The following is a 27,984-nucleotide window of genomic DNA, read 5'->3' as shown; positions in this document are numbered from 1 at the left end:
TGTGTGTGTGTGTGTGTGTGTGTGTGTGTGTGTGTGTGTGTGTGTGTATATATTTCCAATGTATGTTTCTTTTTGGAGCATTCATTTTCTTTCTTTTTTTAAGACAAGGTTTCTCGGTGTAGCCCTGGCTGTCCAAGAATTCACTTTGTTGACCAGGCTGGCCTTGAACTCTAGAGATTTGCCTGTCTCTGCCTCCCAGTGCTGGGATTAAAGGCATGTACTACCATGCACTGCTGCAACATCTATTATTTATTAATAACAAATATAGACCAGCACCAAGATTATTCTTATATTTTTTGAAATAGTGTTTCATTCTGTAACCCAACCCACACTTGAACTCAGGATAATCCTTCTACCTCAGCTGCTCAAATGCTGAGATTATAGTATGAGCCATCACATCTGACTATAAAATGTTAAGAGTCATAAAACATCCTCAAAGGTCACTGCCAATTTTTCAGTTAAATGATATTCCACACCAAAAAGGTTAAAGCACAAACAAACAACCACCCACAAAACCCAATAAACCATAACAATAAAGTTAGGACACATACAATTCAATCGTGAAATTATGTATTAACCTTTAACTTGACAATTTGATTTCTGATAAAGGGTTTTGTTAAATAGCTTTAGCTGGCCTAACACTATATATAAGCTCAGGCTGGCCTCAAACACCTGAGTACCGGGTTAACAGGCATACCCCACCACACCTGGCTTAACCTGTTTAAGAAAAAACAATTTGTTCTCCTAACAAATAAAAATAAAATCTTCCAAAGCAATAAAAGTTGAATGGATTACAAAACATGCCTCATCTTACTTTTCAAAGTGAGCTACATCCTAGAGATAGAAGTTAAAATATAGGTTCATGCTGGACAGTGATGGGGCACGCCTTTAATCCCAGCATTCTGGAACACAACCAGGTAGACCTCTGAGTTTGAGGCCAGCCTGGTCTACAGGGTGAGTTCCAGGACATCCAGGGCTACACAGAGAAACCCTGTCTCATAACCAAACAAACAAACAAACAAAACAAAAAACTGTTCAGTATAAACACCGAAGATCTTTTAATTACTCAAAACATTAAAGAATAGTAATGGAAGGGAGAGGGGCTAAAAAGATGTCTCAGCAGTTAAGAGCATGCACCCAGGTTCAATCCCCATCACCTACATGGCAGTTCACAACTGTCTGTAACTCCAGGATCTGACACCCTCACACAAACATACATGCAGGAAAATACCAATTCACAGAAAACAAAACAACAACAAAAAGGATAGTAACTTCTTTTTTTATAATAACTCAGGAAAAATTTAAGTTCTGTCTGCAGAAAGGTAAGACTCAAAAATTCAAGCATTTCTTCCAATGTTGAGTTTCGTTTACGAGACATCAACAGAACTGAACAATAGCAACCACTGAAATAGTTAAGATCATAAAGATAATCCAGCCTTCTATAGAGAAAAAGAAAGCAACTACAGAAAAATAGCACCTCCCCAACCCCAAGCACTTCAGAAAAGCAGCACCATGCCAGAGCTAAGTTTAACAAGTAAGTAGTAACCGTAAGGCCACCAAAGAGTAGAATGAGGGACTGACAGGGCTCCAAATGACTTAAAAAACACCTAATAAATTTAAATAAAAAGATTTTTCTTGGGCCGCCAGGCAGTGATGGCACAAGTCTCTATATCCCAGCACCGAGGAAAGAGAGGCAGGTAGACCTCTTGAGTTCTAGGCCAGCCTGGTCTACAGAGTGAAGAGCCAAGGCTACACAGAGAAACCCTATCTCGAACAATTAAAAAAAAAAAAAGATTTCTCTTGAGTCAGGTTTATAGTTACATGCCTCTAATCATATTCCCTGTAATCAGAGGCAGGAGGGTTACAACTTCTCAAAAAAAAAAAAAAAAATTTCTCATTTTTAATCCTACTAACTCATAGCAGAGTAAAGCTATAGTACTTTGATACTATGAAGTAAGACTACCAGCATTAACATTATAACTGTTGGTATGACTTCAAAGAGTAACACGAGGACTAAGGATATAGCTAAGTGGTAAACAGCTAAATGTCTAGTATGTCTAAAACCCTGTATTCAATCCCCAACAGTGCCCTTCCCCACAAAATACTGTTATACTAATAGTACATAGTAAAAATGTAAATGTATACATTATGGTAAGAAACAAGTTCGAAAAACATCAAGAAAAATGCCTCACCATGTAATATATACCTTCAGAGTGAAAATAAAGACTGCTCATCTAAAGAGCCTAGTCCTAAAGTTAGATAAAACAAGAGAACTAAATAATCCCTATGTATTTTTGCAAGGAAATAATCTAAATGAGATGTAAATGTATCTAGCCTAGCAAATTTGCTTCAATATCCCCCCAAGACAGTTCTAAAATCCAAAGGATGATTTTCACAAAACCATTTTTTTTTCTTTTAAGTTTTTCAAGACAGGGTTTCTCTGTGTAGCTCTGGCTGTCCTGGAACTCACTCTGTAGACCAGACCGGCCTTGAACTCCAAAATCACCTGCCTCTGCCTCCCAAGTGCTGAGATTAAAAGCGTTTGCCAACATGCCCAGCTCATGCACTTTTTAAACTATCTCTATTAGCATATAATACATCCCACAATGTGACAATGTAACAAGCAAAAATGCTTTGAAAATTATAAATTTTAAAATGTTTCCAATCTATTTATAAATTAATCCAAATTTAGCTTTTAATTAATTTCTTTTTATTTCATGTGCATTGGTGTTTTGCCTGTGAGTGTATCAGATCCCCCTGGAACTGGAGTTAGTTGTGAGCTGCCATGAGGGTGCTAGGAATCGGATCCTTTGGAAGACTAGTCAGCGTTCTTACCCACTGAGCCATTTCACCAGCCCCCTTCAAAGAACTTTTTTTTAAAGATTTACTTACTTATTATGTATACAGTATTCTATGTGCATGACAGAAGAGGGTACCAGACCTTATTATAAATGGTTGGGAATCATCATGTGGTTGCTGAGAATTGAAATCAGAACCTCTGAAAAAGGAACCAGTGCTCTTAACTATGAGCCATCTCTCCAGCTCTCTCATCTTTTTAGGTTTTAAAAAATTTATCATTTTAAAAATCAAAATCAAATATATCCTAGAATAACAAAGTATATTAAAAAAACTTCAATTAATAAGAAGTTAAATTCTCAGAGTTCTACAGAATAAATCACAAGTAAACTAACTACAGACCGCAAACCCAATCTGGCTTACTGTTTTTGTATAGCCCACAAGCCAAGAATGGTCTTTAAAGATAAAGGTGAATGGCTCATCTGATGATAGAAAGGAAAACACTGAATCCTTATTAAGTAAACTATTCTTTACTTCCCCAAAGCAAAAAGGACTCGACATCTCTCTAGGAGGCTTATGTTACAAAATAGTGTACTTTGTACCCTTGCATGTTTAATTTCATTAATAAAACATTTATAGACAATGTTCTTGATTTTGTCTTCTGGCCACAAGACCCAAAAATGTTTACTATTCCTTTAACAGAAAAGGACTGATGAATCTTGGCACAAATCAAATGCAGTAGATAGGCAAAAAGCAGACAATTTAATTTGTTATCTTCTTCCTAGTTATTTGAGTGCTTAGCAAGTTTTTAACGTTTACCCATTAAATACAATTAATTTCTCTTTCTCCCAGCTCCCTCAATTGCCAGAAAAGTCTCATATTTCAAGTCTTCATAATAAACTGATGCATTCACAAAACTGTATCTTGCTCTAGAAATGTGATGCCTACATAGTAACAAAGATTCTCCTAAGCAGCATAATTTCGGTTGTCTTCAGTCCAGACTATTAAAGTAGACAGTCATGATGACTCACACCTATAATCCCAGGAGGGAGGTGGAGGGCAGAGGCAGAACAGTCACAAGTTTGAGGCCAGTCTAAGTTATGTAGCTGGTTATCAGGCCCACACTGTCTGCCTAGCAGGACTCCACAGACAAGCAATAAGACTATATTGACCCAAAAGGTTTAGTGGAAGGTCTCTTTTTTTCAATTTAAAGTTGTTCACTTTGATATGCTCAGTAAATGAATCTTGCACATAAATCAAGAAACTTGTCTTCTGCTATTACCTTTGATTAAGTACTAAACATCATACAGGAAAGGCTCATTCAGTAAAAATGACCCTACTTGAAGATCATAATGACCAAAACATCTTATCTTTACAGATCCTTCTATTAACTTCAAAAGTACCAAAGATAGATATCCTGAGCCTTTCAGAAACCATTTAAGTCCTAAACAACAATCGAACTTGAAAATCATAGCACACAGTAAAAAAATATTAATCAGTAAAATCACTTTACTAAATTTCTAAGAGAAAAAAACTAGTGACAAACTAGAATAACAAAAATGATACTTAAAAAAAATTCAACTAGTTGCTCTTTCAATTTTCATAATTAAAACATTTAAGACAAAACTTTAAAGATACTTTTTCTTTTCCATTTATTTATATTTTTTTCTTCTCTCTTTTTTTTTTTTTGTTTTATTCGAGACAGGGTTCCTCTGTGTAGCCTTAGTTGTCTTAGACTCACTTTGGAGACCAGGCTGAGCTGGAGAAATGGCTCAGTGGTTAAGAGCACTGACTGTTCTTCCAGAGGTCCTCAGTTCAATTCCCAGTAACCACATGGTGGCTCACAAGCATCTATACTGGGATCCAATGCCCTCTTATGCAGGTGTACATACAGATAGAACACTCATACACATAAAATAAATAAAATCTTTAAAAAAAAAGACGACGACCAGGCCGGCCTCGAAATCATGGAGATCTGCCTACTTCAGCCTCCCAGAGTGCTAAGATTCCACAGTGCCCAGCTTCAAGGACTCTTTCTTGAGAGACTCCCACCCACTCTAAGACAAAGCTTTCTAATAGTTTGAGCAGCTTGAAATAAGATTCATAAAATGTACCTTTTGATGTTTGTTCTGGAGTTTCGATGAGACATGTAAGTGAGAGTTCTGTGCAAAAATATTGGCTACAAAAAAATTAAAAATATTAAAATTACAGATGAAATAATAAGAATGAAATAATATTGGTGAATTTTATTGACTACTTACTGCTATAAGATTTCGAGTTCGAAGAAATCTATAGATCTGTGTTGGTTCTAGATAACAGAAAACAAAATTCAAATATTATCTAAATGTACTTTTCAATGAACTCATCAGTAAACTATCAACTCAGCCCATGCCAACCCATACCCTAACCAATACAAAACAATCTCCGGTTAAGAAAATGGTGTACGACATATTTATATCCAGATAATTAATAAACACTAAAGGTCATTCAATCTATGGTATATATTCACAAACTCCTCTTTCTCCCTCCACCCTCTCTTTGGGGATTTAACACCTAAGGCTCTCCACACTCTTGCATTAACCCTTTCTAAAGTAGCTGCCATTACTGTGCAGAAGCAAGGAGCAGTAAAAGTACCTTGAAGTAGTTCTATTCCACAAAAACTATGCCAAACAAGATGAAAATTTCATTTTTAATTGGCCATTAAAAAAAAAAAAGTGTGACTAGACAAAATATTAACTCTTTCCAAACATTCTAATACAGATACCATCAACATCCATATTATAAAATCTCTGTATTTTAAAGTTATAACTGAGAAGTTCTCAAAACAATCTTTTTTTCTTAATGCTTAAAATTTAAATTTTTATAAAGGACTAAAGTTGGAAATAGACCCAATACCCCCCATTCCAGTGATCTAACTACCACAATCACATTTAAGGATTATGAATCTAATTACGAATACCTTCATTAATAATATTATTAAGAACTTGAACGTCTAGAAACTGCAATCAGTATTAGGGGGAAAAATCTATTAATGATAAGTGGCTTCTGGCAGGTGGACTCATCTAACTCTTAATGGTAACTGGTTTCTTGCAGATCAGCAGTTAAAACCTTCCTAGAAGATCTGTTTTCTCGTAATATTTAGAAAGTTTTAAATTTCCACTTAATCTTCAGTTTAGTTTTAGTTTCAAATTAGGAGATGAGATATTTTAGAAGAGTTGCAAACAAGAGACTGTTAATTCTTAATACAGTCCTTCCGTTCTTTTTCCACTTAAAAGCGTTTTATAAAAGTACACTAAGCAAAAGAATAACTAAGCAGAATAATATTTGCTTCAATATTAAAAACTCGAAATTGTCTGTATTAAATCTCAGTAAGAATTTCATGTAGCACTAGTGAGAATAAAGGAGCAGTAAAACATCGTAAAACGTCTTACCAAGCACGGCAGACACCGTGCCCATAACATATGCCACGGTAATATTGTAAATAAAGAGATTCGACGGTAAATCTGTAAAACGCTTGGCCAGGAGACTGCCAAATTACAGTATCTACACAAAAGCCAAGCAAAACAATCAGGATATAAAATCCATCAAGTAACAGTTTTATTTATAGTTATAATGTTTATAAATTCTATTGTTTGTTTCCAGACACTGCGCTCCCCTTTCCAAATAAGTCAGAGTTTTCGCCCTCCACGCACGTTTTGTAACAGAAATCTGAAATAAGAAAACGTTCTGGAAGGAAGACACAGCTCCGAGGCTGTCCCCGGAGAGGACGCCTGCCCGCTCTGTCTGTCTGTCTCTCAGTCTACGTATCCATAAAATGGGCGGACAGGTGTGAGAGGCTTCCGAGGGCGAGTTTTCCCCACGCGGCCCATGTGGGTGCGAGGGCGTCCGCGGCCGGTGACAATCTTCTCGGCTTCGCCCCGCTCGTCTCCGCACAGGACGGGTCTCGTCCCCCCGAAACCCACAACTGGAGCCCCGGTACTTGTGGAGTAGGCGAAGCTCCCGAGAGCCCGAACCCGCCTCGGAATCCGACCGCTCTCGCTTCAACCGTCACGTCCTCCCCACCAGGCTGCCCGGACGGTGGGGGCCCGGGAGCCGCCGGGACCCCGGGAGCCGGGACGCCCCCCCCCCCGCTCCTCCTCCCTCCACCCCGAGCCGAGCGGCCCCGGCCGGCCGGGCCCCCCACACTCACTCTCAAAGGCCTGGAGGAAAAGCTCGTGGTCAGCCTGGACGTGCTCCATTTTCGGCTTCTTCACCGGTAACACCGCGGCGCCCGCCGCCGCCGCCGCCGAGGAGGAGGAGGCCGAGTAACCGCCGCCGCCGCCGCCGCCGCAGCCCCCGCCGCCGGATTTGCCGCCCGAAGCCGCCGCCGCCGCCGAACCCCCGAAGCCGCCTCCCCCGGACCCCGCGCTGGGCCCCGAGCCGCCCCCTCCCCCACCGCCGTGCTTCTGAGGCGCCATCGCGGTTCCTGCCTCCTCCCCCCGCCAGCTACCCGCCGGGCGGCCCCGGAGAGTGAGCGCCTGCCCCACCAACCGCTCGCCCCAGCAGGCTCCGGCGGACCGAGGGGGGAAGGAGGAGAGAGGGGAGGAGAGGGGAAGGGAAGGGAGGAGGAGAGGAGGGAAGGAGGGAGGAAAAAAAAAAAAAAAAAAGTGCCTCCTCCGAGCCCCGCTCCGCGTCGGGGGCCGCTCACCCTACCCTGGCCTCGCTCCGCCCACCTCCCCGCCCGGCGCTCTGATTGGTCGGCGGGGGCGCGCGCCGCCCGGCCGCCCAGCCCGTTGGTCCGCGGATTCCACCGTCAGTCACGCGGAGGCGCTTCTCGCGGAGGCGCGGCTTGGTTGGCCCGTGCGCGCGGCCGACCGCGGGCCCGGCCGCCTCTTTGAACTGAATTCGCGGGAAAATTAGGGGTCGGAGCGGCCTTCCTGCCGGTCCCGGTGCATTGTGGGCAGAGGGGGACCGGTGAGCGGAGGAGAGAGGCGTTGCTCGCCCGGAGGGCTTGGCCCGTCGCCGCCCCGGGCCGGGCAGGGGACCCCTGAAGAGGGGCGGCTGTCTGGGGGGCGGGGGAGCCTTCGAGAGACCCCGCCGTCCTCCGCGGGCCCCGAGACCGCACTCTCGGGAAGTGACCTGCCCCGACGTGGCTCCTGCTCACGCTCTCCTCTCCGCCGAGGCGGAGGAGCTCGGCTCCCCGGTCCCCTCGCCGCCACGTGCCCCAAGCCACCCGCAGTCCACGGCCGCAGCCGCGGGCTCGCTCCTGCGAACCGAGCTGTCTTTTTTGTGGTGGGCGTGTCTCCAAGAAATAAGGAGACTTTCTTTTCTTCTTTTCATTTTTTTCTTATTTATTTTTTAGTGCTGTGAGGCTTCAAGATCCTTCCGGATTAAGATTGAAGCTCCTCCACCCACTTCGAGCAGAGGAGATAGTTTATTTAATCCGAGACGAACGGCGGATTCGAAGTGGGGACACTTTTGAGACTATTCATTGTACTGTCAAAAGCTTGTGTTTGGATTGTCTTGCTTGAAAAGAAAGATGAACAGGCCTGACGAAGGCTTTAGGTACAAATTAGCTTACTGTTGAGCCAATACTCCGAACAATTTTGTTTAAGTTGGACAACATAAGCAGCCTATATTTTAATTTTTTTTTTTTAAGTTATGTGTGCCTTCTGTACCACGGTTGTGCTGTCCTTGCAGAGGATGCTGGATCCCCGGAATCTGAATCACAGATAGTTGTGAGCCTCCTGGTGGGTGCTGGGAATCAAACCTAATCTTCTGAAGGAGCAGCCAGTGCTCTCAACTGCAGAACCATTATGTCCAGCCCCAGCCCATATTTTATATTCTGACAAAACTTGAGAATGCTTTTTCACTGTACTAGTCTGTTTATTTAGTAATATTTCTCATTTCGCAAAATAAGTATATAGATCTTTTCTTTAGATATGTGAAGTACCTCCCTGATTAGTGCGACCCCACTGAGATTTCGGGAATTTTAGCTGCCCGTCTTTTGCATTATAGTGCTAGGAAATTCAGTCAGGGTCTGGATAAGTAAATCACTCTAAGCAAATCCAAAATATCGGTTACAAACTAGAGCGCTAATTTAGCCATAAATATAGCTGTCAAAATCCTCCATCTTCATCATTCCTCAGGGTCAGGGGATAAGGGAGGAAAGGATGGAGGGACAGATAAAGGCAAATAACCAAGTGAGAGGTTATCATGAGTATTTGATGAAAAGAGGAATGGACCTGAGGGATTAGGGGTATTTTTAAAGGAAATGGTAGTAGCAGGCATTGATGTGATGTAACACATCTGTACTAATCAACAATGATCATGAACAAGACCATCATGCCATGAGAGAAGCACTATGTATGTATGACTGTAAAAGTGACAAGTTACTGTCAATGATATGGCTGTTTAATTCCCCTACCAAACAATGACTTTGGGTTGTTTTCCAAATGTTTTGTTTTGTGTCCTTGCCATATCTGGGATTGAATGTAAACTAATTCAAAGGCCATGCTCCATTTCTTTTACATTTCCTAGCACATGACCAGATGTGCCTGTAAGCAGCGAAGAATAGTAATTGTTTTATCACTTGCAGTTATCAATATATTTTTATGGACACTAACTCACTTTTTCACAATAATCCTTTGACACTGCCATTACTTCCCATTTTACAGCTGACAAAGCAGACTCTGAGCAAGGTGAAATGACTTACTTAGTGGCTCTCTAATTTATGACTTCAAAACAGTGATATTTTTCTATGTTCTTTTTACAATCAAAATAAAGTTAGTCTGTTTAAAATTTCCTTAAAAAGATGGCAACCTAGCTTCTCTTACCAAAAACATCATCTCCTACCAAAACCTTATCTTCTCCCTAGTGTGCTCTCCCATCAATGCCTGTACCTTTCCTTATGTAGATTTCTATTCCAGGGTTGTTTTGTTTTTTTTTTTCCAACATTTTTGTCCCATGGACTTTGGTAGTCTAGTGAAGATGTCATACAAGTACATACGTAGAAAACATTATAAAATAGTATGTTAGTACCAAAACAGCAGAGATCTACAGTTATGATATAATGCTGTAAGTTTTTCTTTAAGACCGCAGTAAATAAGATGTAGTCCCACGTTAGTCTAACTATCAGAACAAAATAGTGGCTGGACGGTGGTGGCCCACACCTTTAACCCCAGCACTTGGGAGGCAGATACAGCCAGATCTCTGTGAGCTTGAGGCCAGCCTGGTCTACAGAGCATGTACCAGGATATCGGATAGCAAGGGCTACACAGAGAAACCTTGTCTCAAGAGAAAAAAAAACAAAACAAACAAACAAAAAACAGTGATAAGGATAAGTTGCATTTTGAAATACTGAGAGAACTATAATGCGATACAGAAATAGTTGTTTCTCTTGGTAACAAAGCCACCAGAAATAGCTAGTACCATTATGATTTATCCCAACATATTAATAATTTAAGGAAATAATAAATTTCACTTAGAGATGTTTCCCCCTCATCCAGATCCACAAATGGAACCCTTTTCAACTTAAAGTATATACCAGAGAGAGACTAGCTCCATGCTAAGCATGTTCTTAGTAAGGCCAAGGCCATGAGTTCAATCTCCAGCATCCAAACAAAGCTAACACCTCTGGGGCACAGCAGAAAGTCTTTCCTTGTTTTAAGACAGGCTCTTACTCGGTAGCTCAGGCTAGACCACAGTACAGAGCAGTCCTCTTGCCTCAGCCTCCTGTATCTTGGGGCTACAGATCTGTGCCACCATGTCCAGCTAGTAAATCTTTTCTAATCTGTTCTACAATAAACCGTAGGCCAGGGCTAGTGTCTGTCCCCTGGTCTGACATACATAAGAGCCAATTCAAGAATGAAACTAAGGATGGTCACCAGTGCACAATTGTAAACTATAACAATTGAGTGCTTACTATGCACTAAACAATATATTAAGTTTTTAAAATTCTAGCAAATTCAATCTGCCAAGTAACCATCTAAGACAGTTAGTTTTTGTTTGTTGCTTGGGTTTGTTTTTTTTTTTTTTTTTTTGGGTGGGGGGGTTGGTTGGTTGGTTGGTTTTGTTTTGTTTTGTTTTGTTTTAAGACAGGATTCCTCTGTATAACCCTGGCTGTGCTGGAACTCTGTAGACCAGGCTGGCCTTGAGCTCAGATATCCACCTGCTTCTGTTTCCTGAGTGCTGGGATTAAAGGCATGCACACTCACACCAACCTAAGATAGTATTGTTATCTCTATTTCACTGATGAGAAAAAAAATAATGAAACAGCTACATGGTCAGTAGTGGAGCAGAGATTATTTTTTAAATTACATGTCTGTATGTATGTGGGGTTTCGGGTGTGCACTGGCAAAGACAACTTGCAGGACTTGGTTCTACTACATGGCTGCTAAGAATCCAACTTAGGTGGTTAGGCTTGTCAACCGGCACCTTCACCTGTTGAGCTATCTCAGCCTCTCTGGGGCAGAAATGCTACTCCAGATAGTCCATCCCCAGAAGCCTCGCACTTGAGAATCATATGACAAAATTACAGTGTCTTACAGAGAGAAGAGGCTATGCCTATCATAAGGGCAAGAGAAGTAGTAAACATTACCCCTGAGACACAAGCCAGTCATAAGTATCTGTGCATTTTCCAAAAGTTAACCAAGACATCAAATCTGGTCTTATTTTACATTTGTACAATGTCTTTCTACCTACCATCTACCCTTATCACTTTAAAGTCAAGGGCTAAAATTACTAAAATAAGCCTACAAACACTGTCACGAATATATGTCATGCTTTGAGTAAACTAGTTATGTTTTATGGTAATTTTGAGAGAAACAGAATTAAATTCAGCTTTAAAACAAAACAGAAACAAAAATGCCCCACGATAAGAAAACAACAATGATCTGCTTACTACTGTGAAGAAATAGCTTCACTTATCTTATTTGAAACTTAAGACCAAACGTTAAATCACTTTTGTTTCCTTTGTCTAGGAAAGAAAAACCTAAGAACCATGGGATGTGTGCTGTGTGTTATGAGGTTTGCAGAATAAACCACTGATGTGTGTATGTGGAGTTAACTACAAATAATAAGGACGGTGGTAAGCCATCTTTAGAACCCCTGGGACAAAAAGGAACTTGACACTAATTACCACAGGGAAAGCAAACCACCTGAGGCCAATTGGAACTATCTAGACAGATTTTGAGAGGCCTGTCTGGAAACAGCTACGCTTATTTTATAACTTATTTTATAAAATAACTGTGGCACAAGTTATTTTATGTTTGATTTTAAAACTGAAGTGAATTGCCAAGCAGTAGTGGCACATGCCTTTAATCCCAGTACTCTGAAGCAGAGACAGGCAGATCTCTGTGAGTTCAAGGCCAGCCTGGTCTACAAAGCAAGTCCAGGACAGCCAAGGCTACACAAATAAACACTGTCTCAAAAAAAAAAAAAAGTGATTTGATATTTATTGAGCATTCTATCCATAAAGTAATAATAGTATCTGAAACATTTTACACACATGTAAGTAAACTTTATATTAAATAATCCTTTTACGAGCTTGCAAAGGGAAAAGCTAGATTTAAACCCAGTTACGCAGCCAGCAATTGGGGTCATTGTGCTGGTATCCCAGCATTCAAGAGGCAGAGGAAACCAGGATCAGAAGTTCAAAGACAGCCTTGCCTACTTAAGGTTCTCTCTAAAAAGAGAAAAAAAAGTTAAAAAATAAATCTGGGCTGGGCTTGGTGAGTTCCAGGCCAGCTTAGTCTACAAAACAAGACCGGGACAGCCAGGGCTCTCTGTTACACAGAGAAAACCTGTCTCAAAAAACCAAAACCAAAACAAAACAAAAACCAAAAACGTGCACACAAACAGTTTTCCTGAATGGCACAGAATCAGAGTGCTATCTGGGAAGGCCCACAGTTACAGGAAGATTCTCAGGGAGAAATCTAAGCTCCACTGTGGTAGGGTCTGACCTTCAGTAGAAGCTGTTCAGCTGCTACCCTTTTATACATTGAAGGCAGTGCTGCTGCTTGCTAAGTCTCTTTTCAACCTCTGCATTCCACTGATCTTCTAGAGCATGCTAGTGAGACTCACTGAAAGCATGAATTATACGTTCTGGAATATACCTCAAAATTCAAGAGCCCTGGAAGCAACCTAAGGGTGATGATAATTTTGCCTCAGTAAGCAGTAAATGAAAAAGTTTATTCTGTACAGACATGGCCTATAATTCATATTATTTTGTTTAGTTTGTGGGTTTTTTCTTTGTTTCTGAGACAGGGTTTCTCTGTGTAGCTTCAGCTGTCCTGGATTCGCTTTGTAAATCAGGATGGCCTCAAACTCAGAGATCTGCCTGTCTCCACCTCCCTGAGTGCTGGGATTAAAGGGATGTACCACAACTGCCAGGCTATGCCTTCATTCTTTAAAATCTAACTTTTATTATTGTTTTGAGACAAGGAATCATGTATGCCATGTGGCCAGCAACTAGTTCAGGCTAAGGATGATCTTGAATTCCTGATCTCCCTGCTTCTGTGCAAGATTATAGGCCTGGTTATTTTTTGTTTTGGGGTTTTTGGTTTTTCAAGACAGGGTTTCTCTGTGTAGCATTAGCTGTTCTAGACTCACTTTGTAGACCAGGCTGGCCTCGAGCTCACAGAGATCCGCCTGCCTCTGCCTCCCTGAGGGCTGGGATTACAGGAGTGAGCCACTGTGCCTGGCTTACTAACACCCCTGTTTATGTGGTGTTAGGATTCAGTGCCAGGGCCTCCTGCACACTTGGCTGGAACTCTACCAACTGGGATGTAGCCCTAGCCCTTTTTTTTCCTTTTCATTTTGTGAGACAAGGTCTTGTTATTTAGCCTAAACTGACCTTGAACTTTCTGTACCCACATTGCCCTGGAGCCTAAGATCCTTCTATCTTCTCAGAGATAGGATTATAGGATGGGGTGTGGGAGACTGTGATTTCTGTTTTTGTTTCACAGGGCTATGGTCCAGACCCAGTACCTCCCATATACCTAGGCAAGGGCTCTCTATAACTGACCCACTTTGCTAAACCTGATTCCACACAATTTTTCAACCTTAACATGATATGAAAGTAATATGTATTCAATAGAAACCTTACTTGGAAGTTTCCATTTTGGCCTTTTTTCTTTTCTTTTCTTTTTTCTTTTCTTTCCTTTTCTTTTCTCTTTTTTCTTTTCTTTCAAGTTTTTCGAGATAGGGTTCCTCTGTGTAGCCTTGGCTGTCCTGGACTCACTTTGTAGACCAGTCTGGCCTTGTACCCACAGTAATCCATCTGCCTCTGCCTCCCAGAGTGCTGGGATTACAGGTGTGCCCCTTTGGCCTTTTTTTTTTTTTTTTTTTTTTTTAACAGTGTGGGGAGGAGGGAGGAGCCAGGGTGCTAAAGTAGAGGTGGAGGGACTGCTTGCAAGAGTTGTCTTCTTCTAACATGTAAGTTCTGGAAGGTTGAACTCTTGTCCTCAATTTTATTTTAGTCATAAGCTGGTGATACACAGTGTGACAGTCCCTCATGGCCCTGGCAGCTGCAGCTTCTCATTCTGTGACATGCTCGCAATGGGAAACAAATGACATTTTCTGTGCACTGTGTTGCTGAGCTAATGTGGCAATATTAAGGGCAAGCAAACCAGGTTTGATTAAAAAGTAAAGTAGCAGCTCCCTGAAGCAGGGTTGCCAGTGAATGTATTTTCTTTTTCAATTTACAAGAACTCACAAAGATATAACCATACTCTAAGCAAAGGAGTATCTGTATTTCTCATATACAGATATCTTCCTAGAAGAAAGTTTAGTTGTGTTGTGTCACAATTACTTCTAAGTTTTGCTGCTTTTTCTTGTTGTTTTCTGTTTTGTCCTTTGTTCTGTTTTGATAAGTTACATTGTGTAGCCTTGACTATCCTAGACTTTGTAGATCGGGCTGACCTTGAACTCACAGAGAGCCACCTGCCTCCCTGAGTGCTGGAATTACAGGCTTGTGTTGTTTTTGTTTTTGTTTTGACAGGTTCTCACTCTGTGTCTATCTCTGACTAACTTTGAACTAGCAATGCTGAGCAGACTAGCCTGAAACTCAGAGATTTGCTTGCCTCTGCCTCTTGAGTGCTGGGGTTAAAGGACTGCACTACCATGCCCTGTTTTTATTGCTTCTAAAATAAATATTTGCTTCAATATTTCACAGAGGATGGGGAGTACTATGTTTCTTAGTCTATTTTGACTGCTATAGCAGCATTCTACAGATCGATCAGTTTATTGATTGATTGATTTTTGCAGCAGGGTTTCTCTGTGTAGCCTTGGCTGTCCTGGACTAACTTTGTAGACCAAGCTGACCTGGAACTCACAGAGATCTGCCTGCCTCTGCCTCCCAGAGTTCTGGGACTACAGGCACCTGCCCTGCCCCTGACTAGATTGAGAGATTTATAAACAGAGAAATTCATTTGGCTCCCAATTCATGAAGTTGCTTGAGCATCTCAAGGTCCAGGCTACATCTGGTGAAGGTCTCTGGGCTGCACGTCTGCTGTGTGACAAAACCTTCCCTGAGGAGAACCAATGAGCTTTAGTGAGGTTACTTACATGAATATGGGGTTACTTACAGCTGACTCCAGGTCAGCTGATCACCGAAGCCCACCCCAGCATGGGTGACAGCTCACAGAGCGAAGAGCCTGGGGCACACTGCACAACCTCCTGGTGCTCAACAGTTTGGAGAGTGTCATTTCCTGGTGCCTCAGCTGGGCTAAAGCTTATCCAGTGAGTCTTCAAGGCAGCTCTCTGAGAGGGTCTAGCTTTCATTGCTTACTCTAGCGGGCAGAGGCCTAGTGAACCTGGTCAGCTTAAGAACTTCCTGCTAAACGATCTTCTTGGCCAGATGGAATGTTTCAATTTTGGAGGAAACTTTTACACAATAACTGCCTCCTCCCTTGACAGAAGGCATCAGAAGGTTGAAACAAAAATAAATCCTCACCAAAACTGAACCCAAACTAAAACTAAGACAAGAAAGTATTGAATTTGGTTTTCTAGCAAACCCAACTGTCACAAACATAAACCTACTCCAGCAACAATGTCATTGTTCTGTTATGCCCAGAACATAGGGTCTTAGGGTCCCCAAGACCACCAGGAGCTGAACCATATATGGAAGAGCAAAGAGCTTTATTCGGGCTTAAACTTGGTCTCTGCACCATCACCAATGCAGTGGATCAGAGAGAAGAGCCCCAAGCAGCTTCACAGTACGGTTTTTATTGGGGTTTGAGGAAGGACCAAGAATTTCCAATTTAGCCGTTACAGGATTCGGTGACCAAGGGCAAGCTTGTTAAAAGTGATTGGCTAACTAACTTAACATTGAGCGAGTTATCTATAGACCTCAGGAATGTACCCCTTGTTTGTTCAAACTTCTGACTCCAAACATAGCACTATTTGGTGTAAACGATTCTGATGATAATTAACTCAATCCTGTGAGCACAGCAAAACATACATAAATCTCCTTGAGGAAAAGTAAGGCTTTGGGGAAGGGTTCAGTACTGCAAATGTCTCTGACTGCGTACATAGAGCAAAGGTCAACAGGCTCGGAAGCATGTCCACTTCAGCCTTCTGAGCAGGTAACAGACACAGCATTCTTTCCCCAAGGAACAACCCTGTTTGCTGAGCATTCCAGGTTATCCTAGTGCTTATCTTTTATAAAGACCTCTGTGCCTTCCGCACTCATGACGTAATCACCTCAACACTGAGGCCCTGAGTGTTGTCTGCCAAAGGACATTGGGGGATATATTAAAGCCACAAGACTAGATCATTGTCCCTCATTAATCATGTCTATTCAAACAAGCATATAATTGCTTATTCCTGTGATGCTAGAGTTCTACCGAAGTTTTAGAAATGCATGTCATCTTACAATTGCTAATTTATTATGGTTAGTAAGAACAAACTAGACTGGCAGTGGTGGCACACCCCTTTAATCCAGCACTCAGGAGGCGGAGGCAGGCAGGTCTCCAAGTTCAAGGCCAGCCTGGTCTACAGGGGGTGTTCCAGGACAGCCAGGGCTACACAGAGAACCGTCTTGGAAAATAAAATATAATAATAATAACATAAGCAGCAAACAAGGTGCTACCCTCATGGTTGAACTGAATAAGATAATCCCAAAGAGCATGCTGAATGATTTAGCATCTGCTTTTGCAAGAACAATAAAGGGTTCTGTATTTTGCCACTGTGATATTTTGTACTCTGCGTGCCCAAAAAAAAGAGTTCTTGAGATTATAAAAGCATTCAACAACAGAATACAACAGAATTCAGAATTCCATTTGCTCTCAGAGAGGAATTGTACATAGACTGAATGATTGGCAGGTCAGTATTTTGATGTCAAAATAAATTTCTGTACTTCTAGAAGTTCAGGATCAAAGTAACAGAGACACAAGACATTTTAATTTGGTTGGAAAAAGTTCTTTTCATGGAAGAGAAGTGTAACTCAAGCACCCAAGCTGCCCTCAGATCTGTATTAGCAATTCCCTGTAGCCTGTGGAGTGTGGGGTGGCGGGCATTTACTACAAGAGCTTTCTGTCTCTGTTTTCAGAAACTACTTTCTTCCCAAACTCTACTTGAAAAAAAAAGGGGCTGGAGAGATGGCTCAGCCGTTAAAGAAGGCTAGGCTCACAACCATAAAATATAAGAGTTCGGTTCCCAGCACCCATGGCTGTCTCTCCAGCCACACACACACACACACACACACACACACACACACACAAATAGAATTGTACTATATATCAACACTTGAATTTGTCCTCAATTCAATGTGGTTTTCAGGAATTTAACTTCTCTGGCTCAGAATCTTATCTGTTTAAAATATGTGTGCGTGTGTGTGTATGTCAGGAGTTACACACACACACTTTAGTCCAGGTGCCTTCAGAGGCCGATGTGTTGCCCCTGGAGCTGGAGTTACTGGTGTTGTGAGCTGCTTGAGGTGGGTGCTGGGAATGGAACCCAGATCCTCTGGAAGAGCACTATGTGCTTTTAACCACTGAGACATTTCTCTAGCCCCATGTCTGTTTTTGAGACACGTTCTCACATAGCTAGGCTGATCTTGAACTAGCTATGTAGCTAAGGATGACCAGGTACTTCCTGCCTGCACCTCCCAGGGATCACATCTCCCACAGGCATGCACCAACCAACACACTTGGCTCACTCTTCAGTCTTCTGAGGTGCCATACTGTGTTTATGCACACTGTGAAGTGTCAAATCAGGGACAGTACATTAGTGTTATCTATGGTCATGTGCTTTTTAATTTCAAAGCTGTATTGCTTTATGATGTTTTAATTTATTACTTTATGTGTGTGGATATTTTGCCTGCATATATGTCTGATTACCTCGTGTGTTCCTTGTGCCCAGAGAGTCCCGTAATGGGTATTGGATCTTTTGGAACTGGAATTACAGATAGTTGTGAGCTGTCATGTGTGTGCTGGAAATCAAATCAGGGTCCCCTAGAAGAACAGCCAGAACTCTTAACTGCTGAGCCCTCTTTCCAGCTCCTTATCCTTGTGTGTGTGTGTACTCACTTATGTATGAGTAGATATATGAAGGTCAGAATAACCTCAAATGTCTTCCTTAATAGTTCTCCACTTTATTTTTTTAATACTGTGTGTATGTGAGTGTGTACCTGACACCGAATTCATGTGGAGGTCAAAGGCTAATGTTCAGGAGTTGGCTTTATCCTTTCTTCTACCATGTGGGTCCCAGAGATTGCACTCAGGTCATGAGACCAGGCAAAGAGTGTCTTTACCCATTGAACCATTTCCCTAGGCCAAATTTTTACTTATACATTATTCAGCATGGAGTTGGAGGGGGGGCTAGGTGTGTGTAGCACATTTGCATGTATGGAGGTTAGAGGGTAATTTTGGGGAATCAGGTCTCCCCTTCTACCCTGTGGGTCCTGAGGGCAGAACGCAGGTCATCAGGTCTGGAAAATGCCAGCTTGCTTGCCCTTTGCAGTTCCTTGATAAAATGCTTACTAATTCCTTGAACAAATGTACACTGATGGCATAGAGTTTACTGACTGGGCTAGACTGACTGGTCAGCAAGTCTCAGGTATCCTCCTGTCTCCAGAGCTGGCATTACATATGTGTGCCACTGTACCTGTTTTTGTGTGTGTGTGTGTGTGTGTGTGTGTGTGTGTGTTGGGGATGGTGAAGGGAGGAAGTTTCAAGACAGAGGTTCTCTGTGTAGCCTTGGCTGTCCTGAAATTCACTCCGTAGAACAGACTGGCCTCAGACTCACAGAGACCCATCCACCCTGTCTTTGCCTCCCAAGTGTTGGGATCAAAGGTGTGCGCCATCACTCCTAGGCTCTGTGCCTTTTTTTAAGTGGGTGCTGGGAATTAAAGCGTGGGTCCTCCTGCTTGCATAGAAAATGTTTTACTGAGCCTCCTCTTCCTCCTCTTCTTCTCATATCTTTATATCCATACTACAAAACGTGCTGACCTCATCTTGTGTAATCTCTACTCCAGATCTAGAGAAGCATCTTTCTTTCTTTCTTTCTTTCTTTTCTTTCTTTCTCTCTCTCTCTTTCTCTCTCTCTCTCTTTCCTTTCTTAAGATTTCTTTATTTATGTATATGAGTGCTCTATTTGCAAGTATGCCTGCATGACAGAAGAGAACATCAGACAGAAGAGGGCATCAGATCCCCTTATAGATGGTTATGAGCCCCCATGTGTTTGCTGAGAATTGAACTCAGGACCTCTGAAAGAGCAGCCAGTACTTTTAACCGCTGAGCCATCTCTGACCCTGAGAAGCTATTTTTCTGAGAGGACTGTTCCTTCTGTTGGAAAATGTAAGTGAAACATGAGCGCTGTCAATGCTCATTGTGTGTGTTTATAAACATACACATATGCATATATATCCATTTATGCATATACATCTGCAATGTCTGTATCTATTCATTTTAAGAGATGCATGAATTTATTTTCCATAGTCAAAATTTATGATCTTGTGCTTTCCTTCTTACCTTTGTATAGAAGCATATGAAATATATTAGATACTTCAAAAAAAAAACACTAAAGCAGATTCTAGAAATATTATCTATTATACTACCTTTTTGGCCAAATCCAGCAACTAGAATATAAGTTTCTTCAATGACGTTTGAGCAGCCAGCACTGGGCACAAAAGCAGTGATTTTCAAGGCTGGAGAGATGGCTCAGCAGGTAAAAACACTGGCTGCTCTCACAGAGGATGTGAGTTTGGTTCCTAGCACCCTCATAGAGGCTTGCAATCATTCATAACTCCAGTTCCAAGGGATCCAATGCCTTTTTCTAGCCTTTGGCAGCACTGCACGCAGACAGTGCACATGCAGACTACAGGCAAACACACACATGAAATAAAGTAAGTCTAAAACATAACCAAAACCACCCTGTAATTTCCTTCCTTCCTCCCTCCCTCCCTCCCTTCCTTCCTTGTTGTTTGTTTGTTTGTTTGTTGAGACAATGCTTCTTTGTGAAGTCCTAGCTGTCTTGGAACTCACTCTGTAGACTAGGCTGGCTTGAATTCAGAGATCCACTGCCTCTGCCTCCTGAGTGCTGGGAATAAAGGTACCAACACTGACGGCCTCCCCATGTGCCCCACCCTTCGCCTTTTATCAGCTGGATCCTAACATACTTACTGATAGCAGAATTTGGCTGTTTGGCTTCAATCCCTATTTTCTCTAGCATAGTTCCCTTCACATGAGAAGCATTTAAATAGGCTTCACCTTCAGGACTGTGCCTCAGTTGAGTTTCCTGTACTGTTGTTCCACGCTACTCCTGGTCCTGTGATGAGCACAGAGACTTTTGGAAATTTGAAAGCCATGATACTTGCTCATCCTGATGGTGCTAGGTGCCTCCAGTGATTTTATTTGGTTTCTTTGTTTTAGATGGGATCTCACTGTTCTGGCCTGAAGCTAGCTATGTAGAACATGCTTGCCTTGGATTCAGAGATCTGCTTGCCTCTTGCCTCCAAGTGCTGGATTCAGGGTCTCTACCGTTATGCATCTTAAAATTTTCGTTTTACTATTACCGTGTAGCCATGTGTGCTTTGATAGAGGCAGGGACACGCACATGCTGTGGCATGCTTGTGGAGGTCAGAGGACAACTCTGTGGAGTCAGTTCTCTCCTTTTACCTTACATGGATTCCAGGGATCAAGATGAGGTCATCAGGAATGTGGGTCAAGCACCATTACCTGCCGAACCTGTTTTTTAAGGAATGGCTTTCTTCTGCAGTCTCTCTTCTCTCAATACTGACTCTAATGGGTCCCATGTGCTGCTTCTAATATGGTTACTAATGTACTTACCAAGTGCCACTACGATTTAGTGAGGAAGACTTTCTCTTCTTTAGGACTTTGAAGTGTTAGAGAGGAAAGGAATGACCACCAAATCCTGGAAAACTTTTCACAGTGCCCCTTGCCAGAAGTGCTGAAGAGAGAGACAATGGGGCTAGCAAATGAGTTGAAGGCCTGTCTGTTACTTTTGTCTCACTGTCTAGGCAGGAGATTTCCTCCTTACGAATTAAGTCCACATCATAAAGGACATTGTCAATTTTAACATGAAAATTCTAATTTTAGATTTTTTTTTTTCCAAACAGGGTTTCTCTGTGTAGCCCTGGCTTTCCTGAAACTCACTCTGTAGAGCAGGCCAGCCTTGGACTCACATAGATCCACCTTCCTCTGACCCCTGAGTGCTGGGATTAGAGGTATGTTCCACCATGCCTGGCTATTTTTAAGATTCTAATCATGTTGGTTAAGCCATTAATTAAAGTGAAGTTCCTCTTTCCCTCCTTAACTGGCTGGAGATATGGCTCAGAGGTTAAGAGCAGTTCTGCTGGCTGCTTCTCGAAGTTCTGAGTTCAATTCCCAGAAACTACGTGATGGCTCATAACCATCTATAATGAGATCTGGTGTCCTCTCTCGTATGCAGGCAGAATACTGTATACATAATAAATTAATAAACAAATCTTAAAAAAACATATCTTGGTTTTATTTGTTTATTTTTAAAAGATCTTTGTTTATTTATTATATATACATGTCTGCCTGTACACCTGCAGGCCAGAGGAGGGAACCAGCTCTCATTATAGATGGTCATGAGCCACCACAGGGTTGATGGAAATTGAACTCAGGACCTTCTGGGAGAGCAGCCAGTGTTCTTAACCTCTGGGCCATCTCAGTAGCCCACAAGGCTTTGGTTTTTAGTTAAGTATTTGAAAAGCAGAAGAAAGAACAGGGCCACAAACAGAATGGATTTACCAAAAAACTCCCAGACAGAATTCGGGAACTTGGCATATCAGGAGCTCAGTGTTTTGTGATAGTTGAAGCATTTTCTAGAGAGAGAAGTAGGGTACATAACAAGTAACTGGAAAGGTTCTGAGTCATGAAGACTTTCTTTTTTTTTTCTGTTTTTTTTTTTTTTTTTTTTTTTTTAAACAGGGTTTCTCTGTGTAGCCCTGGCTGTCCTGGAACTCATTCTGTAGACCAGGCTGTCCTTGAACTCAGAGATCTGCCAGCCTCTGCCTCCTGGGTGCTGTGATTAAAGGCGTGCACCACCTCCAGGCCAGCTACTGGCTCTTAAAACTTCAAGAAATATTTAGAGAGTTGGGGGAATGTAGCTTGCCTGTCTCTCTTAGGGTCTTGGGATCATTTGCCAGCATTGCATAAGCAGGGCGTTCTGGCATACTATGTAATCCCAGTACTTGAGAGATGAAAGCAGGACCAGTTCAAGATCATCCTCAACTATGTGAGAAGTTCCATTAACTCCCCATTTCAAAAAGAAAAAAAATGATTAAGATGGAACCAAGTATGATGATACTCTAGCACTTAGAAGGTAGGGGAAGGATTGCTTAAAGTTTGAGGTTGACCTGGTTATTTTAGCAAGTCCCAGGCCAGTCAGGGTTTCATTTTGAGACCTTGTTGTAAATGAATTGTCCTGGTTTCTTTTTTTCAGATAAAAACCTTGAAAAAACAAAGTGTTTCTGTCTTTCTTTCTTTTTTTTTTAACATTTATCTATCTATTTTTGGCCATATTCCCATTCTCTAGTCACGCTACACTCAGCATTATTCCACAAATATTTCCTATACTTTTTTCATATACTTGAAATGTTTCATGCCCCCAACTTTAAAGTTCTAAGACTTCATCTCTGTGATCTGAATCTATGAAGTGAAAATCTCTCTCAGTCTTCCCAGACAGAATGAGCTTCCCATAATGCTTGAATCTGTCTCTAATGAAAGTCAGGGTGTGTCCAATATCACCAATGTATCTTTAAAGCCAATTGCAGAATAGGTATTCAATAATTGCTTGTTAAACTAATTGATAAAAGGAATGAGCATATCGACACTTCACTGCTTCCAATACTGCTTAGGAGAATTCTCAGCTTGCCCTCCAGGTAAACATTTATAGCATTTAGAAGACATTGAAGGGCAAGTTAAACATCTAGGTATCTAATCCTTGCTATAGGCCCTGTGTACAGATGGTAGAGAACTTATTTCAACTTTCTGAACCTGTTTCTACATACATTTATAGAATTATACAGTATCTATTGATCTTAGCCTGTAATGGAGTCATAACTTTAAATATTTTAGGTCACAAGCTGGGTGTGGTGTTTCACACCTGTAGTAATCCCAGCACTCAAGGAGGCAGAGGCAGGCAAACTCTGTGACTTTGAGGCCAGTCTGGCCTATAATGTGAATCCAGGACAGCCAAGTCTACACAGAGAAATTCTGTCTCAAAAATAAACAACAACAACAACAAAAAAAAAAAAAAAAAGAAAGAAAGAAAATTTAGGCCAGAAAAACCTTTGTACTACTTTGATAAAATGTGAACTAATTCCATAAAAAAAAATACACTTGTGACAGGCACAAATATATGCTTCACATGGAAAGTGTATGTCTCAGTTACAAATTTTAAGCATATTCAAATATATTTATATTTCATATACTGGTGCATTTTTAATTTTAGACAAGATTTCACAGATGAGATATCTCAGCATATATGACACTTGCTGCCAAGCCTGATGACCTGCATTCAATCCCTGGACCCTACATGTTGGAAGGACAGATTTTTACAAGTTGTGCTCTGACCTCCATATGCATCTTGTATCATGCATGCACGCGCACACACACACACAAACACACCATTACAGTATAGGTAAGAGGACAATTTTGTGGAACTGGTTCTCTCCTTCCACCTTTATGTGGATTCAAGGAATTGAATTTATGTCATCAGGCCTATAAACTAAACACCTTCAAATATTCTTGTCAACTGAGCCATCTTCCCCTCTCATGAAGATTTTGTTTTTTTTTTTAACGTGACTGAGCTAGAGGTATATCTCAGTGACAGAGTACTTCCCTATTTTCTTTAGGTCCCTGGGTTCAATTCTCAGTACCAGAATTAAAAAAAAAAGTTACCAGAATCCCAGCATACAATAGTAAAGCCAGAGGCTGGAAAAATGCCTAAGTAGTTAAGAGGATTGGCCGCTCTTTCAGAAGACCCAGGTTAGATTCCCGGTACCCACGTGGTAGCTCACAACCATCTGTAACTCCAGTTCCAGAGGATCTAATGCTCTCTTCTGACCACATGGTGCACATGAGCACATACATACATGATGGCAAAAACACTCATATAAAGAAAACACAAATGTTAAATATTAAAAGCAAGCCAGGTGGTAGTGCTGCACGCACTTGGGAGGCAGAGGCAGAGCGAGTTCCAGGACAGCCAAAGCTACACAAAGAACCCCTGTCTCCAAACATAAAGAATGAAAATAAAAACAAAAAGAGACTAAAGCAGAAGGATTACCACTGGTTTGAGGCCAGCGTGGTCTACACAGCGAGGTCCAGGAGGCCAGTTTGAGACACACAGTGAGATCCTGCTCAATCTCACACTTTCTAGCCTTCCAAACTAAAGAAATCAGTTGGCTAACAGTTTTCAAAGCAAGCATTAAATTTTCCTTGGTGATCTTTAATGACAACAATGCAACCAGAAGTAGACCTGAAGGACAAGGAGTAGGATTGGTGGTGTTCACCTGTAGTCTGAGTTGCCCGTATGGCTAGCCTAACAGGATGATTTGAGCCCAGGAGTTTGAGTCCAGTCTGGGCAACAAAGTGAGATTGCTGGGCTGAAGAGATGGCTCAACAGGTAAGAGTATCGGCTGTTCTTCCAAAGTTTCTGAGTTCAATTCCCCACAACCACATGGTGGCTCACAACCATCTACAATGAGATCTGGTGCCCTCTGCTGGCATGTAGGCACATATGCAGGCACAACACTGTGTAAGTAATAAATAAATCTTAAAAAAACAAAACAAAACAAAAAGTGAGATTGCTGTTTCTAAAGCTTCTACTGCTAGGAAGATCACTGCTAGTTCAAAGCCAGCTTGGACTATATAGTGAGAGCCTGCCTTAAAAAACAACAAATCAACCAGACATGGTGGTACACATCTGTAATCCCAGGACTCAGGGAGGCAGAAGTAGGTGATCTCTGTGAGTTCTAGGGTAGTCTGGTCTACAAAGTGAGTCCAGGACAACCAAAGCTACACAGAGAAGCCCTGTCTCAAAAACAAAACAAAACAACCCCCCCCCCAAAAAAAAAAATACAACAACAAAATACATGCTAAGTTTTTCTTTGGCAGATTCCTCAGGATAAATTAGTTATTTGCGATGTATTCTCTAAGGCTTTTGTATATCCTGTCTATATGCTTATCACATTCAATTGTACTATTTGTACTCATCTTTTATTTCTTCTACTACACTAGGGAGACAGAGACAGGAGGATCTCTGTGAGTTCAACACAGTCTACATAGTGAATTCCAGGGCAGCTAAGGCTACTTAGTAATATCGTATTTTGGAAAAAAAAAAAAAAGTGGAAAGAAAGAAAAATGTTTATGTATACTTATATCCTGAGCATCTTGGTTTCTCTCTTTCTTTTCTTTTTTCTTTTTTAGTTTTTTGAGACAAGATCTCACTATGTAGCTCTGGCTGTCCTGGTATTCACTCTGTAGACCAGGCTGGTCTCAAACTCAGAGATCCACCTGCCTCTGCCTCCCATGTGCTGGGATTAAAGGATGTGCCATCAAGCTTTACACTTTGCGAATAGCAGGTACCTAATCAATATTTATTTGATGAACTAACAAGAAAGGTGGATTGTAAATTAAACTTTAACTGTTGAGAGTTTCTGTAGGCAGATTAATGTGGAGAGCTGCTTGTTTGTAAAGCTGCTTTGTTACTGAGTATTCATCGAACAACATGTTTTCACCCTGGCCTTCACCTTGAGACAGAGATAAGAGGACATTTCGCCAAGTTTCTTAAAACTTGTTTGTGTGACCGTGGACCATATCTGCTATGGGGAAATAGTTTTAGAAAACACTTTTGGCAGTTCCACGAACTTCTTTCTTGTATTGTTTTTTGCTTTGCCTATAAAAAGGAATTGTGGCATAAACTCGCTGCTGCAGTCTTACTGACAGCCTTCTCGAGCTGATCCCGTGTGTAGTGTGACTTGCTTTAACTATTTCAATGCTCACTCCACACTCAGGAACTGTTCAACTCTGCTGGTAGGTTCCAGCAGATTAGTAACTTAAAAAACATCTTCACTTTATTTATTAATTCTTTTTCTTCTTCTTCTTATTATTCTGAGACAGGTTTCTCTGTGTAGCCTTGAGTGTCCTAGTCTTGCTTTATAGACCAGGCTGTGCTCAAACTCACAGAGACCCATCACCTGCCTCTGCCTCCCTGAGTGCTGGGATTAAAGGCATGTGCCACCACACCTGGCCTCCACTCACTTTATTATATTAGGGACCACAATTATTTTAAAGCAATAATTGCAGGAGCTAGTTCATAAGTTCATACCAGATTGCAAGAGCCACTTGTTGAATTTTCAGGAATTTTGCAAGCTACTTGATAAAATATTCATTATTAAAAATCAGGTTTTATAATATTCTGATTAAATAAATTATATTTGGGGCCATAAAAATGGCAAAGTAGGTGTCATGTTAGCCCGATGAGCTAAATTTGATCTCCAAAACCTGTATAAAGGTGGAAAAAGAGAAACAACTCCACAAAATTGTCTTCTGACCTGTGTCCTGTGGGCACCGTACTCCACTCAGATAATATATTTAAATTGTATTTGTTTGTTTGTTTTGGTGTTTTGAGGCAGGGTTTCTCTGTGTAGCCCTGACTGTCCTGGACTCATTCTGTGGACCAGGCTGGCCTAGAAATCACAAAGATCCACCTGCCTCTGCCTCCTGAGTGCTGGGAATAAAGGCGTGCACCACCACCGCCCGGCTAATATGTTTAAATTTAAAAAGTAATATTTAAAGCTTATCACTTCAGATGCTCTTATTATTATATATGTTCTTCTGATAATGTCCATTCAACCTGTATGTTAAAAATTTAATATGATTTACTACTATTATGCATCTATTTCCAGTGACATGTTCTTTGATATAATCTCAGCAGCTTGAAACCAACATGATGGACAGATTCACACTCTGCAGGTGGCAAGTGCTACAAATCAAGGCCTTTCTTTCCTTCTTCCCACCTTGAGAGGTGGTTGCTAACCATTGACCAGCATACCACTGTTAAAACTGAAATGCTGGGCCTGATGGCACATGCCTGTAATCCCTGCACTCAGGGAGGCAGAGACAGGTGGAGCTCTGTGAGTCTGAGGCCAGCCTGGTCTATAAAGTGAATCTAGAACAGCAAAGATTACAGAGAAAAACACTGTCTCAAAAAACCAAAACCAACAACAAACAAACAAACAAAAACAAAAAAACTGAAATTGGGCAATGAAGGAATATAGGAATGGAAGAAACTTGCAGATGGTAAAAAGAAAAAAAAGATGAGAGGTGTGAGAGAATAACAAACAACAGGAATTTTAAAAGAACAGAAATGCAGAGATGGTGAGTGGAGTATGTGTGTGTTATTTGTCAATTTTACTCAGTCTACAATCTCTTGGGCAGCTCAGTGTGGGACTGTCTAGATCAGGTGGGCCTGTGGGCATATCTGTGGGAGATTAATCTGGATGATGTGTGAAGGCCCAGGCCACTGGGGGCAGTACCATTCCTTAGGGAAGGTGTTGGCGGAAGGTCTAAGTTTAGAGAGGGTGTTGAACACAGTAAGCCTGTGTGCATTCCTCTTTCTCTGCTTTTGACTATGGATGTGATTGACGAGCTGTTTTTAAGCCCCTGGTGCTTTGACATCCCCCACAATAATGGACTGTATGCCACCCAGAAT

At 41.6% G+C, this 27,984-nt stretch overlaps 1 protein-coding gene across 2 annotated transcripts in view; it reads right to left on the bottom strand.

The window, feature by feature from the left end:
- Window positions 1–7,428, bottom strand: part of Suz12 (SUZ12 polycomb repressive complex 2 subunit) — a 46,894-nt gene extending 39,466 nt beyond the window's left edge. For both annotated transcript variants that reach the window (XM_055619629.1, XM_055619630.1), the window contains exons 1-3: window positions 6,986–7,428; window positions 5,058–5,104; window positions 4,911–4,975 (exon numbers count right to left, since the gene is read on the bottom strand). In XM_055619629.1, coding sequence (XP_055475604.1) covers window positions 4,911–4,975; window positions 5,058–5,104; window positions 6,986–7,253 — 380 coding nt within the window. In that variant the 5' untranslated portion in view covers window positions 7,254–7,428. The remainder of the gene's footprint in view (window positions 1–4,910; window positions 4,976–5,057; window positions 5,105–6,985) is intronic.
- Window positions 7,429–27,984: the final 20,556 nt, after the last annotated feature.

This window comes from Psammomys obesus, unplaced genomic scaffold, assembly GCF_907164565.1.
Source record: "Psammomys obesus unplaced genomic scaffold, mPsaObe1.curated_primary_1811, whole genome shotgun sequence".
Classification (NCBI taxonomy): domain Eukaryota; kingdom Metazoa; phylum Chordata; class Mammalia; order Rodentia; family Muridae; genus Psammomys; species Psammomys obesus.
The sequence above is the reverse complement of the archived record's forward strand: the minus strand, read 5'-3'. Positions and strand labels throughout refer to the sequence as shown.